We start from the raw sequence: 18,952 nt of genomic DNA, 5'->3' as shown, positions 1-18,952 counted from the left end.
TTCTTTCAAGAACACTACTATGGTTCTATTCATACGAAAAGCGTATGAATAGATATTCTCATGTCCTACTTCCCTGCAAAATGAGCACATCCACTGTGACGCCATCCTCCGGCACACAGCTGAAGCCATTGCACAAGGACAAAGACAGCATCCCCTCATGAGATACCAAACCTCCCTGCGCAATATCTACAACAAAAAGTCAAGTCAAGTCAAGTCACCTTTATTTATATACAGCTTATAACAATACAGAATTGTGACAAAGCGGCTGTACCGTATTAATAGGAAATAGTACATCGATAATGCACAACAGTAAGAGCAACAGTAAACACTCAATCTTCAGTTAAAGGAAGTTCATCATTGAATTCAATGATGTCATCATCCAGTTCAGTTCAGTTCAAATAGTATACAATATCGTTTGAGAAATAAGTGTCCCCAACTAAGCAAGCCAGAGGCGACAGCGACAAGGAACCAAAACTCCATCAGTGACAGAATGGAGAAAAAAGCCTTGGGAGTAACCAGGTTCAGTTGGGGACCAGTTCTCCTCTGGCCAGATGAAGAGGACTCATCTGGTTCCCGTGGTCTTGTGCCGATGGCTGTCTAGGTGACGAGCTCTTCACTGGAGATCCATCTCTGGGGCTCATCTAGTTGATGTGGTCTCCGCTGACATTCAGGGCTGTAGAAGTCGTCTCTAGGTGCTGTGTACGGACTGGATCCGGGGGACTGCAGTGACCATCTGATCTGGATACAGACTGGATCTGGTGGTTAAGGTGACTTCAGAATAAGAAAGAAACAGACTAGTATTAGCGTAGATACCATTCTTCTTACGATGCACTGAGTAAATCGGGTGTTATGGGAAGTGTTCCCGGTTCTGGTTGACCTAATTAATGCAGCCTAACAATCCTTTAACAGATATGAATTATAGAAATATGCTGATGTGTTATGTGTAAGACAGGTTAAAGAGATGGGTCTTTAATCTAGATTTAAACTGACAGAGTCCGTCTGCGAACAGTGTTGGGTAGATTCTTCCAGAGTTTGGACACTAAATAAGAAAATGATCTGCCGTCCGCGGCAGATATTTGATATTTTGATATTTTAGGTATTAGGGTTAGGGTTAGAGTTTTGAGAATGCAGCAGATGTACTGAGGAGCTAAACCATTTAGGATTTTATAAGTAATTAGCAAGATTTTAAAATCTATACAATGTTTGAAAGGAAGCCAGTGCAGTGTTGACAGAACCAGGCCAATATGGTCATACTTTCTGGTTCTAGTAAGAACTCTAGCTGCTGCATTTTGGACCAGATGGAGTTTGTTTATTAAGCGTGCAGAACAACCACCCAATAAAACATTACAATAATCTAACCTTGAGGTCATAAACACATGAATTTGACATTGAAAGCATAGGTCGTAATTTAAATATATTTTTGAGATGGAAAAATGCAGTTTTGCAAATATTAGAGATGTGGTTTTCGAAGGAAAGATTGCTATCAAATAGGACACCTAGGTTCCTAACTGATGATGAAGAATTGACAGAACAGCCATCAAGTATTAGACAGTGTTTTAGGTTATTACACACAGGTTTTAGGTCCAACAATTAGCATAATTAGTTTTTTCAGAATATAGCAGTAAGAAATTACTCATCATCCAGTTTTTATATCAACTACACAATCCGTTTTTCAAATTTCTATGTTTTGCCGGGCCACAAAGAAATATAGAGCTGAGTATCATCAGCATAACAGTGAAAGCTAACACCATGTTTCCTGATGATATCTCCTATGGGTAACATGTAAAGCGTAAAAAGTAATGGCCCTAGTACTGAGCCTTGCGGTACTCCATACTGCACTTGTGATCGATATGATACCTCTTCATTTACTGCCACAAATTGATGGCGGTCAGATAAGTACAATTTGAACCATGCCAATACACTACCACTAATGCCAACATAATTTTCAAGTCTGTTCAAGAGAATGTTGTGGTCAACAGTGTCAAACGCAGCACTAAGATCCAGTAGCACTAATAGAGAGATGCAACCACGATCGGATGACAAGAGCAGATCATTTGTAACTCTAAAAAGAGCAGTCTCAGTACTATGATACAGTCTAAAACCTGACTGAAAATCCTCACAGATATCATTTTTCTGTAGGAAGGTACATAATTGTGAGGATACAACCTTTTTTAATATCTTTGACAGAAAAGGGAGATTGGTCTGTAATTAATTAATTTGTTGGGGTCAAGTTGTGTTTTTTTTAATGAGAGGCTTAATAGCAGCCAGTTTGAAGGTTTTGGGGACATATCCCAATGACGATGAAGAATTAATAATATTCAGAAGAGGACCTATGACATCTGGAAGCAAGTCTTTTAGTAGCCTAGATGGAATAGGGTCTAGCATATATGTTGTTGGTTTAGATGATTTAACAATTTTATAAAATTCTTCCTCTCCTATAGTAGAGAATGGGTGGAATTGTTCCCCAGGAGATCTATAGTATCAATCTTGGAAGTTAAGTAGTTCATAAAGTTATTACTGCTTTGCTGAGGGGCAAAGTCAACGCCTGTTGGTTCTTTATTTTTCATTAACTTAGCCACTGTATTGAATAAATACCTAGGGTTATGTTTGTTTTCTTCTAAAAGATTCGACAAGTAATCAGATCTTGCAGTTTGTAACGCTTTTCTATAGGATAGGGTACATTCACGCCAGGCGGTACAAAAAACCTCTAGTTTTGTTTTCCTCCAGCTGCGCTCCATTTTCCGGGCTGCTCTCTTTAGGACGTGAGTGTGCTCGTTATACCACGGGGTCGGACTGTTTTCCTTAATCTTCCTTAGGCGCAGAGGAGCGACCGTATCTAGAGTCCTAGATAGGATAGTTTCTGTTACATCATCAAGTTTTTCTGAGCTATTGGACATGCTGAGGAATTCAGATAAGTCAGGAAGCTTACTTAGAAAGCAGTCTTTTGTAGGTAGAAGTGATGGTTCTACCATACTTGTAATAAGGAGTTGAATTTACAGTTTTTTGTTACTAACATCAATTCCACATGACAGTATTAAGTCTAGAGTATGATTTCGACAGTGAGTGGGTCCTGACATCTGTTGCCTAACCCCAATAGAGTTCAGAATGTCTATAAATGCTGCTCCCAGTGCATCGTTTCCATTATCAACATGGATGTTAAAGTCACCCACTATCAAACGAGTTATACTCAAAGCCTGTTCTCTGAGAAACACTGAAAATATTGCTATAAATTGTAGAAACACCTCCCCCTTTATCTTTTAGACGTGGCTCATATTTATAACAGTAATCTTGAGGGGTGGACTTGTTTAAGATAATGTAATCATCTGGTTTGAGCCAGGTTTCTGTCAAACAGAGCACATCTAGGTTATGATTAGTGATCATATCATTTACAAGGAGTGCTTTTGTAGAAAGAGACCTGATATTCAATAAGACAAGTTTTATCATTTGTTTCTCTGTATTATATACATTTTATATTTGTTGGACATCAATTAGATTGTTACTCTTAAATTGGTTTGGACATTTTTTGTATTTTCTAGCTTGGGGAACAGACACAGTCTCTATAACATGATATCTAGGTGAAAGGCTCTATGTGTGCTGAGAATTAACTGATTTCGGTGACGTGAGTCGGCTAGCAGATGGTTGGTTTAGCCAGTCTGTCTGCTTCCTGACCTGGGCCCCAGGTCAGGAAAACGACTAAGGCTAAACCAGACTAGGTAAATTCACATGGGTCAGGTCGCATCCAACACCACTCTCAACCCACTTTCCAGCATGCATCTCGATCGAGAGAGAGAAATTCTGTTGTGTGATCTTTATTGATGTTTGCTCACTTAGCACATGCATTGTTTGGATTAAAACTAATTCGTAAATATATATAAAAAATGTATAGAGGCATTCACTATAAACGTAACTGATTTTCAACCTTAAGCATACATGACTTTATGGTGAAAGTAAAACTAGCAGCCTGTGGGAAATGCACTAGGCTGTATACTGTACTTGTCTCTCTCATTCTGCAACATTACAAATACGTGCACATTTTTTGCTTGCTACATGAGTGTTTCTGCATTATATGAGTCACTTTGGATTACAGCCCAAATCACAGCATGTTTCAGATGAAAAATACATGACTTATATTACTGAAAATATCACAGTTAAGAGATTTATAACGAGTGCTTCCCTGCATTATTACAACAATGCATGAACCTGGTTGACAGCATGCCAAGGAGACTACAGGCTGTCACTGAAGCAAAGGGTGGTCCGACAAAGTATTGTTAGTTGTGTGAATATTGTCATACGAACAGTTGTCTGAATAGTTTGTTGTTGATTGTAATCCATTGCATACTTTTCTATTGTTTATTTATTTTTTTATTTTTTTTAAACTGTAGCGAATTAACTGTGATAATGTGAGCAATGTTGTCTGATAATATGAGAAAAGGTATCTAAATAAATTTTGGTTTGACTGTATCTATTTGATAAATGAAGTTAGCCAACTAGCATTATACATATTCTTTTAGTTTCTGTACCCAATATTTTACAAATTTACCAGTAAATTTAAAAATATCGGTATCTGTACTCAGAATCGGCAAATACCAAAAATAAAAGTATTGGTATCAGGCAAGTACTGGAGAAAGTGGTATCGGTGCATCCCTAATTAGAACACTTATGTGTTAATGTAACTAGCCAAAACACTATTACTATACACTTGCATCTACAGTTAAAGTACATGCAACATACATAGACTTATATCACTTTGCATCATTGACAACAGGCTCTATCCACCCCCTCCTTTTTACAGTCTGATGCAAGCATCATAAGAACTAGAATGTGCTGGTCCTAAGCAACAACTAGCTCCTGCTCAAGACCAGTACATGACCAGCTTAAACCAGCAGCCATGCTTCAAAACATACTGTCACGGGAGGTAAAGGATATCTGGGTCCAAATGCAGGGGAAAAATAATTTAATGAAACAAAACACAAAAGAACGTAAACCAGAAGGCCAACACGGCACAACACAAACTGGAAACAAGGATCAAAAATCAAAACCGAACCGAACACACACAAGGACAAAAGACAATGCAGACCTGAACAGGAGTGAGAAGTGAGAGTTCTTATACAATAGTCCAGAGTGTGAACAGCTGTGAGCGTAATCAGTGCAAATGACAAGACAGACGTGAACAATCAGGGGAGTGCAGTGCAAGGGGAACAGCGACCTCGAGAGGCTGAGGGAAGACCCACAGCCCCGATCATGACAGTACCCCCTCCCTACGGAACGGCTTCCAGACGTTCCCAAAGTCTGGAGGGAGGAGGTACGGAGGAAGGCAACTCAGGGGGAGGGACGGCGGGCCAGGCCCGTGCAGCGCAGTCACCGCCGCGTCAGGAACAGAGAGAGCGGTCACCGCCGCGTCCGGAACAGAAGGCACGGTGAGGGCCGCGTCAGGAACAGCGAGCGCAGCCGCCTCCGCGTCAGGAACGGAGATAGCGGTCGCCGCTGCATCAGGAACAGAGATAGCGGTCGCCGCCGCGTCAGAAACAGAGATAGCGGTCGCCGCCGCGTCCGGAACAGAGAGCGCGGTCACCGCCGCGTCAGGAACAGAGAGAGCGGTCACCGCCGCGTCTGGAACAGAGAGAGCGGCCACCGCCGCGTCAGGAACAGAGAGAGCGGCCACCGCCGCGTCAGGAACAGAGAGCGCGGTCACCGCCGCGTCAGGAACAGAGAGAGCGGTCACCGCCGCGTCCGGAACAAAGAGCGCGGTCACCGCCGCGTCAGGAACAGAGAGAGCGGTCACCGCCGCGTCTGGAACAGAGAGAGCGGCCACCGCCGCGTCAGGAACAGAGAGAGCGGTCACCGCCACATCCGGAACAAAGAGCGCGGTCACCGCCGCGTCAGGAACAGAGAGAGCGGTCACCGCCACGTCCGGAACAAAGAGCGCGGTCATCGCCGCGTCCGGAACAGAGAGCGCGGTCGCCGCCGCGTCAGGAACAGAGATAGCGGTCGCCGCCGCGTCCGGAACAGAGAGCGCGGTCACCGCCGCGTCAGGAACAGAGAGAGCGGTCACCGCCGCGTCCGGAACAGAGAGAGCGGCCGCCGCCGCGTCAGGAACAGAGAGAGCGGTCGCCGCCGCGTCCGGAACAGAGAGAGCGGTCGCCGCCGCGTCCGGAACAGAGAGAGCGGTCGCCGCCGCATCCGGAACAGAGAGCGCGGTCGCCGCCGCGTCAGGAACAGAGAGAGCGGTCGCCGCCGCGTCCGGACAGGAGATAGCGGTCACCGCCGCGTCAGGAACAGAGAGAGCGGTCGCCGCCGCGTCCGGAACAGAGAGAGCGGTCGCCGCCGCGTCCGGACAGGAGATAGCGGTCGCCGCCGCGTCCCGGAACAGAGAGCGCGGTCACCGCCGCGTCAGGAACAGAGAGAGCGGTCGCCGCCGCCTGCCCAAGGAAGAGCGTCTCCGCCCCCGCCAGAAAGCAGGGCCGCATCTGCGCAGCCTCGGCCCTACAGGCGTCCATCCCCGCCAGACAGGCGTAGATGAGCTCGAAATGGGCGGCCGACGCCGCCTCAAAGGACATTCCCGCCGTGTCGGGAACAGAGCGGGTGGTCGCCGCCCCCAAACGCGCGTCCGCCGTCGCCAAACGAGGAAGCTTCGCCTCCCCGAAAAAAATCCTCCCCGCTGGACCCATCTTGGAGGTCTGCATTCTGTCACGGGAGGTAAAGGATATCTGGGTCCAAATGCAGGGGAAGAATAATTTAATGAAACAAAACACAAAAGAACGTAAACCAGAAGGCCAACACGGCACAACACAAACTGGAAACAAGGATCAAAAATCAAAACCGAACCGAACACACACGAGGACAAAAGACAATGCAGACCTGAACAGGAGTGAGAAGTGAGAGTTCTTATACAATAGTCCAGAGTGTGAACAGCTGTGAGCGTAATCAGTGCAAATGACAAGACAGACGTGAACAATCAGGGGAGTGCAGTGCAAGGGGAACAGCGACCTCGAGAGGCTGAGGGAAGACCCACAGCCCCGATCATGACACATACCTAACCAGCATATGCTGTTTTTATTTTGTTTTGTTTTTTTCCCACAGGGACCAGCACCCAGTGAGCACACTCACCAGAGTACTAATCATCACAATCACTGCTTGCATATAAGCACACACCTCACACTCACGCTTTGTGTGTCTCAATTTGGGACACATCCTGAATACCTGCAATACTTGATTTGCGAACATCCATTGATCCTTGTCGTTATTCTCCAGGAATTTGTACTGTGATTCACAGTATTACTCAAGTGATCTCTCCTATGATTTTCAGAGTTACTGAAGCAGTCTCTTCTAGCCTTACATCTGGTCCTTGTCTAGGTACATATGTAACCTAGACAAGGACCAGATGTAAAAAAAAAAAAAAAAAAATCGGTGTTACTGATCTTTCGGGTCATTCGTCCCTTTCCAAAAAATTGTATACTTTATGTTATTAAGTATACTTGTCACGAATCTGGTCGGTGTCCCGCTGTCCGCTCACCGCCAGATGTCACTTGTCACAGATGTTGTCTTGTTAGCGTTCCCTAGTTTCCCGAGTTCCTAGTTTCCTTGTTCCCGTGTTTTGACTTCTCGCCTGGACTATCGTTTACTCTCTCTCTGGATTATCTGTATTGCTCCCGTTCGCTCCTGTTCGACCCCCGCCTGACTCACGGACTCCGATTGTGCTTCGCCTACAATATCCCTGTCTCCTATGTTGTTTGACCCTGCCAGTTCGACCATGTATCTGTCTCGTCCCTTCAATAAAAGCTTGCTTGTGGATCCGCTCGTCTCTCATCACTCACTCTCCGTTACAGAACAGTCCGTCAACACAGGATCCAGCAGCTTTCACCCCGGACATTCATTCGACATGGACACTGACAGAATTATTTTCCGGATCAGACAAGGACCACATTCACTCGAGCAATACATCCGTGAGTTTTTGGCTATTTCTAATTATTCCACCCTCCCGGACTGTACAATCATTGAAATATTTTGTGATGGATTAAATCAACCATTGAGGGGGAGGCTGAGACGAGAGGGTCCGCGTCAAGTTTCCAAGTTAAATCAAGCTGGAGCTGTGTTTCCTGCGTCAAGGCAAGTCAGAGCTGCTCTTCCTAAGGCAAGTCAAGTTAAAGCTATGTTTCCAGTGTCAAGTCAAGCTACTACTGTGGTTCCTGTGTCAAGTCAAGTTACAGCCATCATTCCCGAGCCAAGCACTGTCAAGATGGCCGCCACGCCAGAGCCACTGCACAAGATGGCTGCCACGCCAGAGCCACTGCACAAGATGGCTGCCACGCCAGAGCCACTGCACAAGATGGCCGCCACGTCAGAGCCTGCTAACGCCTCGTCAGCCCAGCCAGTGCCAGCTAACGCCATGTCAGCCAAGCCACAGCCTGCTCAGGCCATCTCAGTCAAGCCAAAGCCTGTTCACGTTGTGTTTTCTGCTCCTGAGTCTGCACCCATCATGGCTGGCCTTCCTGAAGCAGTTCCTGTGTCAAGCAAAGTCACAGCCGTGGTTCCTGAGTCAAGTCACGTCCCGCCTGACATCCCAAGATCGCAGCCTATCATGATGGCCCACGTGCTGGATACTCCTCTAGTGACGGTATGGGCAGCTAAAATGGCGCCTCCTAATGCCACGGCGGCTACCCCAGAGTCCGGTCAAGACACAGAGTCAAGCCAGGTCACAGCTGTGCCCCACGAGTCAAGCCATGTTGTTCCTGAGTCAAGTCACGTTACAGCTGTTGTTCCTGAGTCAAGCCATGTTGTTCAGGAGCCAAGTCCCGATACAACGGATCTCCATGAGCCAAGCCAAGCTGCTGCTGTTTTTCCAGAGCCAGGTCAAGCTTCAGCCACTGCTCCAGAGTCAAGTCAGGCTACGGCTGTAGCCTCCAAGTCCAGTCAGGCCTCCAAGTCCAGTCAGGCCTCCAAGTCCAGTCAGGCCTCCAAGTCCAGTCAAGCTTCCAAGTCCAGTCAAGCTTCCAAGTCCAGTCAAGCTTCCAAGTCCAGCGACGCCAAGGCTGTTGTCCCTGAGTCGAGTCATGTTGTTCCTGAGTCAAGTCATGTTACAGTGGATCTCCATGAACCAAGCCCTGTTACAGCTGGTCGTCACAAACCGAGTCAAGTTACGGCTGATCTTCATGAGCCAGGTCAATTCACTACTGATCTTCCCGAAGCAGGTCAAGTCACAGTTGGTCACCACGAACCAAGTCACGTCCCGCCTGACGCCCCAGTGCCTCGTCATGTCTCGTCTATTCGTCCAGAGCCGTGCCATGCCTCGTCTGATATCCCACGATCACGGCCTGTCATGATAGCCAGTGTACTGGACTCACCACAACCTCCCGCTGCTGCTCTTCCTTTAATGGCGGTTGCCATCTGGTGTGTGTGGGCTGCACACTGTGCCCCTGAGGTCACGTCTGTTCACAAGTCAGCTCCTGAGGCTACGTCTGTCCACCAGTCTGCTCCAGAGCTCCCGTCTGATCTCAAACCTGCTCCAGAGCTCCCGTCTGATCTCAAGCCTGCTCCAGAGTCCCTCTCTGATCTCAAGCCTGCTGCAGAGCTCTGAAGGGCTGCTCCGCCTCCTGCTCCGCCCTGGAGGACCGCTCCGCCTCCTGTTCCACCTCGGAGGGCTCCTGCGCCTCCTGCTCCACCCTGGAGGGCGCCCGCGCCTCACGCTCCGCCTCCGACTGTTGCACTACACCCTGGACTACATTCCCCATCAGCCATTACACTTCACCCGCGACCAATCAGCGGCGCTATAAAAGCCCTGGTCTGTTCCCTTGCAACCACGGACTGTTAGATTGTATTGTTGTCTTGTTAGCGTTCCCTAGTTTCCCGAGTTCCTAGTTTCCTCGTTCCCGTGTTTTGACTTCTCGCCTGGACTATTGTTTACTCTCTCTCTGGATTATCTGTATTGCTCCCGTTCGCTCCTGTTCGACCCCCGCCTGACTCACTCTCGTCACTCACTCTCCGTTACAATACTTAATAAAATAAAGTTCAAGTATATTTTTTAGTATACTTTATGTAATAATTATACAAATATCAGTGTACTAGTAGTATACTTGTAAGTGTACTATTTCAATACTCATTGGGAGTAAATTGGCCCACTTTCTAGTATAAAAAAATATACTTTTAAGTATACTTTAAGTATAACAGTAGTAAACATTGAGTACACAACTAGTTTACATCAGTGTTTTAGCTTGCCATGCAACTATACTAAAAGCTATTCCAAAACTGAATTTATTGGTATACTGATAGTTTACTAGATAAAAACTTGTAGAAGCATTTTAGTACACTTTGAAGTATAGTCCCAGTAAACTTCTAGTTTAGTAGCTTTATACTGCAAGTATACTCATAAGTTTTCTTTGAGTGAACTTTACATCATACTTTAAACATACTACTATGTCCCTATTAATTTACATATATATTGTGTTATATGAACATCTGAACATACAAAACATCAAAAGAAAGAACAGAATATCTGTTTGTAAACAAAAACATTGTATTCTAGCTTCATGCATTCTTTTTTAACACTTGAATGTTTTATAAATAAAAAATAAAGAAATAACATTTTGAACAAAAAGCTGAAAAAAAAGATTATGAATTGTTAATCAAACATAGATGAAACTGCGAAAAATTGACAGTCATTATTACCTCTTCATTAGTCAACATTTTATTCCACAACGTTACATAGTTTTAATGCTGTTTTATGTCTGATGACTGTGTTAGATTACATGTGGAAGCATCTGTTGTTTCAGTTTCTTACGAGTGTCCCCTACCTTGTAACAATGAAAACACAGATTCTAGGAGCACAAGTATAGCTCAAATATATGTACACTTTTTCTAAGTATAGGTCAAGTATACTTAAATGTCATTTTATGTATATTTCTGAGAAGTACATAAAAAGTAGACTAAAAGTATACTTTCCTATTTTATATTTAAAGAAGTATACTAATAGCGCACTTGAATAAACTTCTTTTTTGTAAGGGTCATTGGTTAGATGTGGAGAAAGCCGACTTCTCCAATCTGCATTACATACTAAAGACTGTATTTCATCACACAGTCATTTCATATGCAGACACCAGAATCATATCCTAATCACCTGATCTTGTCATTCTCTGTATCTCAGGTTCATGATGCTCAGTTTGGAGTTTGACCACAGCTGTCAGTATGACTATGTTGAAGTGAGGGATGGAGAGAGCTTGAACTCACGTGTGATTGGGCGTTATTGTGGAAATGAGCGACCACCTTCAATCAAAAGCACCGGCAGTTCCCTGCACATTCTTTTTATCTCAGATGGTTACAAGAACTTTGATGGGTTTTTTGCCATCTTTCAGGAAAGCTCAGGTAAGACAGTACTATCGGTATGCTGTTGATACAGTTCTTTTTCAGGTCAGTGCATGAAGCGAGTCATCTTACTAGCATGCTTCCTTGAAATCCTTGAAAGTTTGTGAATCTGAAAAAAAATTAATAAATAAATAAAAAATTTGAGGCCCTGAAAAGTTTTTGAAAATAAACATACATAGATACAGGTCCTTGAAAGTGCTTGAATTTATTTGTGCAAGAAGTTTTCTGGAAAAAAAATTACACATTATTCCCTTCGGTCCGCTGTGTTATTTCGCCAACACTTTGTGGTCTACGCATACTATCTTGCTTGATTTATGTTACGTCCTCTTTTCCCTGGACATGTCCTCTTTTTGGACCTAAAAAAAAAGCGTCCAGTGGCATTTCTAGATCGCCCAAAATGTCTGGGATTCAGATTTTTTTTGTATTAAAGCCCTACGTGGACTGTTTTCTTGATCCCGCTGAATTTCGGGCCATTACCACCTGCTCACACAATCATTCTAATATTAAATATCATTTTATTATATTAAAAAGTATTTAAATCTCTTTTGAATGAGCACCTATTCAATTTCAATTTCGCGATCACTCTGTATAAAGGGAGCACATCTTACAAGATTAGATATGAGTGCATTATCTGCTGAGCAGCAAATCCTCCAGCATGATTTGTCAGTCATCTCTCTATACTCTTGTCTTGATCCATGATCAGTTAAATCTGATTCTGTGTTGGATGCAGGGTTGCCAACTCCACATTTTTTGCACGGAATTGATATGGGATATGGTCATTGCACTACTTTGGGGGCTTTTTTATGCAAAACAGAAATACAACTAATAGATTATCAGATCTCTCATATAAATAAATGCAAAATGAAAAAAAGCTGTTTTGCATAGTTATGTTTGACACATGAAAACTGTAACTGTTACGAATCTGGTCGTGTCCTGTGGTCCGCTCACCGCCAGATGTCGCTCTCACCCTGTCACTTCTCACAGACTGTTGCTGTGCACCCCGGACTACTACTCCCATCACCCATTGCGCCTATTGCGTCGACTCCTGTGACCTATCAGAGACAGTATAAATACCTCGGTCTTCCTGTCACTCACGGCCGAGTATTGGATTGTGTTTTCGTTGTTTCCCAGTGTTTAGTTCTCTTGCCTGGCCTATCCCGTTTTTCCATGTCTTTGTCTGGAATTATCAATAAAAGTATGCATATGGATCCGCTCGTCTCTCGTCCCGTTCCCCTCGTTACAGAATACTCGGCCCCACAAGGATCCAGCAACTTTTTCCACGGACATCATCCTGGTATGGAGTATACTTATTTGACTGTGGGCTCGTCTTTCACGGTGGGTGTCGCTAATGAGGAACGCGATACCCCAGTGATGCCGGTCGCGCAACCCGCTCGCGGAGTGGCGGGCGCGTCGGAGCGCGCTCATATAATGGCGGCTACTGTGGAGCCGGCTCGCAAAATGGCGGCCGCGCCGGAGCGCGACGCCACGAACACGCCGGCCGCCTGGCCTGCTCACGACACGGCGGCCCTGCTGGAGCACGCTCAAGCAGGGGTGGCCGCGTTGGAACGGCTTCTCGAAATGGCGGCGAACGTGGAGCTCATTCGCAAAATGGCGGCGAAAACGGAGTCCCGTCACGTCACAGCTGCTATACCTGAGCCATATGAAGGTGCAGCTGTGTTTCCTGAGTTAAGTCAAGTTTCTAAGTCAAGTCAAGTTGCAGCTGCGTTTCCTGAGTTAAGTCAAGTTTCTAAGTCAAGTCAAGTTGGAGCTGTGTTTCCAGAGTTAAGTCAAGTTTCTAAGTCAAGTCAAGTTAAAACTGTGTTTCCTGTGTCAAATCAAGCCAAAACTGTTGTTCCTGTGTCAAGTCAAATTACAGCCATCTTTCTTGAGCCACTGCACAAGATGGCTGCCGCCATGCCCGAGTCTGCACGCAAGATGGCTGCCGCCACGCCCGAGTCTGCACGCAAGATGGCTGCCGCCACGCCCGAGTCTGCACGCAAGATGGCTGCCGCCACGCCCGAGTCTGCACGCAAGATGGCTGCCGCCACGCCCGAGTCTGCACGCAAGATGGCGGCCGCCACGCCCGAGTCTGCACGCAAGATGGCTGCCGCAACGCCCGAGCCTGTCGCAAAGATGGCCGCCATGCCAGAGCCTGTCGCAAAGATGGCCGCCACGCCAGAGCCTGTCGCAAAGATGACCGCTATCGCCCCGTCAGCCCAGCCAGCGCCTGCTAATGCCACGTCAGCCCAGCCAGCGCCTGCTAACGCCACTTCAGCCCAGCCAGCGCCTGCCAACGCCACGTCAACCCAGTCAGCGCCTGCCAACACCGCGTCTGATCCCAAGCCAACTCCTAAGCTCACGCCTGTTCCCGAATCAGCTCCAGAGATCACGCCCGTTCTCAAGTCAGCCTCTGAGGTCACGCCTGATCACAAGCCTGCGCCAGGGCTCCCGTCTGATCACAGGGCTGCGCCAGAGCTCTCGTCTGATCACAAGCCTGCGCCAGAGCTCCCGTCTGATCACAAGCCTGCGCCAGGGCTCCCGTCTGATCACAAGCCTGCGCCAGGGCTCCCGTCTGATCACAAGCCTGCTTCAGGGGTCCCGTCTGGTCTCAAGCCTGCTCCAGAGGTCCCGTCTGGTCCCAAGTCTGCTCCAGAGGTCCCGTCAGTTGGAGAAGCCGCGCCAATGCCTCCTGAGGTGTCAGCCGTGGCTGTGGATCCTCCCTTGGAGGTGGCGCCCCCCTACAAACTCTCTGCTTCTCCCCTCATTCTGTCTGCCTCCTCTGTCACTGTTCTCCCCAGGTCCCAGTCTATGACGCAGGTTCCTGCTCTGCCTCCTGTTCCGCCCCCGGAAGGCTGCTGCGCCTCCTGTTCCGCCCCGGAGGGCCGCTGCGCCTCCTGTTCCGCCTTCCGTTCCGTCCTGGAGGGCTGCTGCGCCTTCACCCTCTATTCTGTCTGCCTCCTCTGTCCCTGCTTTCCCCAGGTCCCAGACCGTGACACGGATTCCTGTTCCGCCCCGGAAGGCTGCTCCACCTCTTGCTCCGCCTCCGGCTCCGCCCTGGTGGGCTCCTCCGGCTCCGCCCTGGAAGGTTCCTGCTCTGCCGGTCCTGTCTCAATCACCGGGTCCTCCGCAGGGACCTGGCCCTCCGGCCCTTGCTCTGTCTAACCCCCGCCCCACCGCTCCCCTGGACTATGGTTTGTTTGGAGCGTCTGGAAGCCGCTCTTTGGGGGGCTATGTTACGAATCTGGTCGTGTCCTGTGGTCCGCTCACCGCCAGATGTCGCTCTCACCCTGTCACTTCTCACAGACTGTTGCTGTGCACCCCGGACTACTACTCCCATCACCCATTGCGCCTATTGCGTCGACTCCTGTGACCTATCAGAGACAGTATAAATACCTCGGTCTTCCTGTCACTCACGGCCGAGTATTGGATTGTGTTTTCGTTGTTTCCCAGTGTTTAGTTCTCTTGCCTGGCCTATCCCGTTTTTCCATGTCTTTGTCTGGAATTATCAATAAAAGTATGCATATGGATCCGCTCGTCTCTCGTCCCGTTCCCCTCGTTACAGTAACATTGTATCTAACAAGGTAACACAATGTAACTTTGGTCTTACTTGAAATGTGTCCCCACATTAAGTCCTTGAATTTGAGGGTATTGGACCTGGAAAGTCCTTGAAAAATCCTTGACTTTGAAGTTAACCAAGGTGTGGGAACCCTGTTAAACACTTTGAAATGTTATTTAACAAATGTAACATCTCAGGTTACGTACATAACCCTCTACGGTCTGAGGTGATTTTGGGGCCCTTTAGATGTTTTGACATGCCCTGACATTTGTGCTTATTTTAGCTGCTTATAAAATACTATTGGCCAACATGTTTTTTTGTTTGTTTGTTTGTTTCTGTATTCAGTACAAATTGTGCTGCAATAATATGTGAGCAAGATGGATGTTTGCATTTTTTAGAGAAAAAAAAAAAAAAAAAAAAGATTATGCGTGGTTAGTACGTTTTGGCAAAATAAATGTAGCTGAAATAAGGCCATGAAACTCACACCGAATAGTCCTGAACAAGGCTTTTGAGTAATCACTCTTGTAGGCTAGAATATTTACTTCAAAATGCTGTGAAAATTATCGTGCTTACTTTTTTGTAATAGAAAGGAAATATGCGAGGGAGTGACAATGGCCATGAATATTTAGTGATTCACACCTGAGAGACAAAAGGCTGTACCCTAATGGCCCATCAGTGTGACTGTCACTATGAGGCAGATAACAAAGAATGTGAGGAGAGTTAGATAATGGGGGTTTGGGGTCATTTGTATTTTATTTACAACACAATGGAGCTTATTTTACCATTGTAGATGTGTAGATGAACATCTGATATTGGTACAGTGCTCTCAGAGTAAAATAGTTTGAAGAGAGTCAGCAGGATTCATCAAAGGGTGGGCCCTCATAGCTCAAACTGGGATCAATAGGCTCATATCTAGCCCTCACAGTGACAGAAGCACTTCCTTGCTTGACCAGAAGGCAGCTCTAGATTAGAAGGAGCAGTTAAGCAGGATCTGATGAGAGACTGTCAACTGTTACAGCCGGACATAGTCTTATGCTCCCTGTCTTGATAGAGAGCATGGGTCCCGTTTAATCAGACCCAAAAGAACCTGTAGAAACAACGTGGCTTAATAAACAGGGGAGGTGCTTGCAGAGGTCCTAACCCTGTAACCAAGTCAGAGGTACAAAGACAGGTCCAAGAAACGCTGCGAAGAAAAGCTAGTCAGTGAGATCATGTAAAACTAGCAATAGAGATATGAAATTGAATGTACTTAGTAGATGTTTCAGGTTTTACTCTGGTTCAGCTCAGTTCAGGGACAAAAGCACAAGGAGGCTCACAAGCCAGTACTAGAGCACAGAGTCCCTGAAAGTAAAGGTTCGATGTTTTTTCAAAAGGGACTTGCTTATTTATTTATATCTTTGAATACCTGTTTAGAAGCCTTATTTGTCTTTTCAAGTCAAGTCACTTTTATTTATTTGGTGCTTTGCAAAGCATTTGACAGAAGCTTTGTCAAGCATCTTTACAGTGTTAAACAGGAAAACAGTGTGTCGATAATGCAAGAAAACAACAGTGTATATATACTATTCTCATTAGTTCATTATTAGTTAACTCCCATCACCTGTTTTGCCCTTGTCAGCTACCCTATTTAAAGTCTCCTTTCTGTTCAGTTTGCTGTCGGTTATTGTTTAGAGTCACATGTGTTTATGAGTCCAGCCCGGGGTCATCACATGTGAGTGTCACCAGCCCAGAGTCATCTCCCATCATGACCGCTAGCCCAAAGCCCAGCTGCCCGAGCCCACTGCAGATGGAGAGCCAGAGCCTGCCATGGTCATTGAGCAATCGCCATCAGGAGCAACAGAGCTGACGATCGCCCCAGAGCTAGAGCCCCAAACGTCTGACCAGGTGCAAGAGTTGACAGCTCGAGCGACGGCGGATACAGCTGTTGAGAACGTGGAGGCAATGGAAAGCCCCACCCACTGCACCACACTGAGGGTGAGTAAGAACTGGACTTGGGAGACTTAATAGACTTTCATTCAGAGATACCCATCCTTCTGTATTCACCCAAACTTTTAACCTGGGAAAATATCGCACCCAACCTCCCTCTCCCGCCTCCTCTCATTGATTTGTTCTCTTCCTCAATGCCCTTTCTGCTGGATCCTGTCAGCCCCTCTGCTCATCCTCAGCTCACCATCTGTGGCATGGGCTCGCCGCAGGTCTGCCCATCTCCAGCTCCGTTGGCGTTGAGTCTGGAAGATCCCTCAACTCCGCCTCTAGCCTCTGAGGCCCAGATTCTGTCTCGGTCCTGCGACCCAGTGGCCCCCTACCTCCACCTCGGGACTGCACTCCGGCTGCGCCTCGTCCCGTCGTCCCTCTGGTTCTGTTCGGCTCCTCCTTCCCTCCAGCTCCACCTCAGTCCTGTGCCGCTCTGGCCTTGCCGCAGGCTTCCTACGCCTCGGTTGCCGAAGCTACCTGTTCTGCCTTGGCCCTCCAGATCCTCGGCTTTACCCTGGCTTGTCGGCTCTCCATCTCCACCCCGGGCTCCCCCACCACCTGCTCCACCGTTGGTCGGCCCCCTGGAGTCATCAGTTGTTCCTCCACCATGGCTCCTCCCTCCATCGGCTCCACCGTGGGCCGTCACCATGACTGTAGCCCGGGCCTTGCCTGACTCATCCTGCACCTGGTCCTCCAGGAATCCTCCTTGGCTCCACCCTCCCTCACAGCCACCCTGGTCATCTGCGGCACGAGGCCTGTCTTTTTGGATTACCCTTTTCCTCGTCCCTTGGATTACATTTGCTGCTGATCGACCCTCGCCTGCCTTACAGATTATTATTGTGTCTTGCCCGCGTATACCTGTTTGCCGATGTTCGACCCTGCTTATGTTTGACCATATCTTTGTTTGTTCAATAAAGCTTTGCGTATGGATCCGCCTGCTTCCCGTCTCCCTTGCTCCATAACAGAATACTCGGCCCAAAAAGATCCAGCAGCTTTTCACAGACATTGGTAAGGTATGGACATAGCACGACTGTTATTAGCCCTCGAGCAGGGCACGCAATCGCTCAAGGACTATGTACAAGAGTATTTAAATCTCGCTTATTATTCTGATCTGCCGGACTGCGTGCTGATAGACTTTTTTTGCAAGGGTGTTTATCAGCCACTGAAATCATGGCTCATTCGCAAGGGTCCACATTCATCTCTCAGCCCGGTTCAGCCCGGTCAGTTTATGGACTTTGCTTTGCTGTGTCGAGGAGGACATTCAAGTGTTTAGATCGCTACTCCGGTGATTGAACCTGTTAGTGAAATGGCGGCCGCACCGGAGCACTCTCACATTATGGCGGCGACAACAGAGCCTGTTCACAAAATGGCAGCGACAGCAACGCTCTGTCATGTAACTGCTGCCATCCCCGAGTCATGTAAAGTCATAGCTGTTGTTCCTGAGTCAAGTCACAGCTGTTCTTCCTGTGTCCAGTCAAGTCACAGCTGTGTTTCCTGAGTCAAGTCAGAGCTGCTCTTCCTGATTTAAGTCAAGTTACAGCTGTTGTTCCTGAGTCAAAGTCACAGCTGATCTTCAAGAGCCAAGTCAAGTCACAGCTGGTCTTCAGGAGCCAAGTTATGTCTCGGCTGTTCGTCCAGAGTCAAGTCAAGTTTCAGCTGTTTGTTCAGGGTCAAGTCATGTCTTAGCTGGTCATCCAGAGTCAAGCCCCATCTCAGCTGTTCTTCCAGAGTCAAGTCACCTCTCAGCTGTTTATCCAGAGTCACGCCACGTCACATCTGATCATCCAGAGTCCCGCCACATCACGTCTGCTGTACCCAGATCGTCAAGGTCAGTCCTTCGTAGTCCCAGTCTGAGGGATCCTCTGCTGGTGTCTTCACATGGTGCTGGTATCCCTAAACCAGCACTCACCAACCCTCCTGTCCCAGAAGTAATCTCCTTGTCTGTAGCACTTTCCATATGGGGGATTGCTTTCTGGAACTCCAGAACCATTGACGCCCGCAGTAGGATCGCCAGAGGTGGCAGCTGAGGCTGCAGAACCTCCAGAGATGGCGGTGCCCGCTCCAGATCCT

General features: G+C 47.3%; 1 protein-coding gene across 1 annotated transcript in view; it reads left to right on the top strand.

Annotated features, from left to right (window-relative positions):
- The window catches only part of pamr1b (peptidase domain containing associated with muscle regeneration 1b), a 137,942-nt gene that overhangs the window by 80,098 nt on the left and 38,892 nt on the right, over positions 1-18,952 (top strand). The window contains 1 exon segment of the mRNA XM_051104763.1: positions 11,138-11,355. Within this exon segment, the coding sequence (XP_050960720.1) occupies positions 11,138-11,355 (218 nt within the window).

The sequence above is a fragment of the Labeo rohita genome, unplaced genomic scaffold (genome assembly GCF_022985175.1).
Source record: "Labeo rohita strain BAU-BD-2019 unplaced genomic scaffold, IGBB_LRoh.1.0 scaffold_79, whole genome shotgun sequence".
NCBI classification, from domain to species: domain Eukaryota; kingdom Metazoa; phylum Chordata; class Actinopteri; order Cypriniformes; family Cyprinidae; genus Labeo; species Labeo rohita.
The sequence above is the reverse complement of the archived record's forward strand: the minus strand, read 5'-3'. Positions and strand labels throughout refer to the sequence as shown.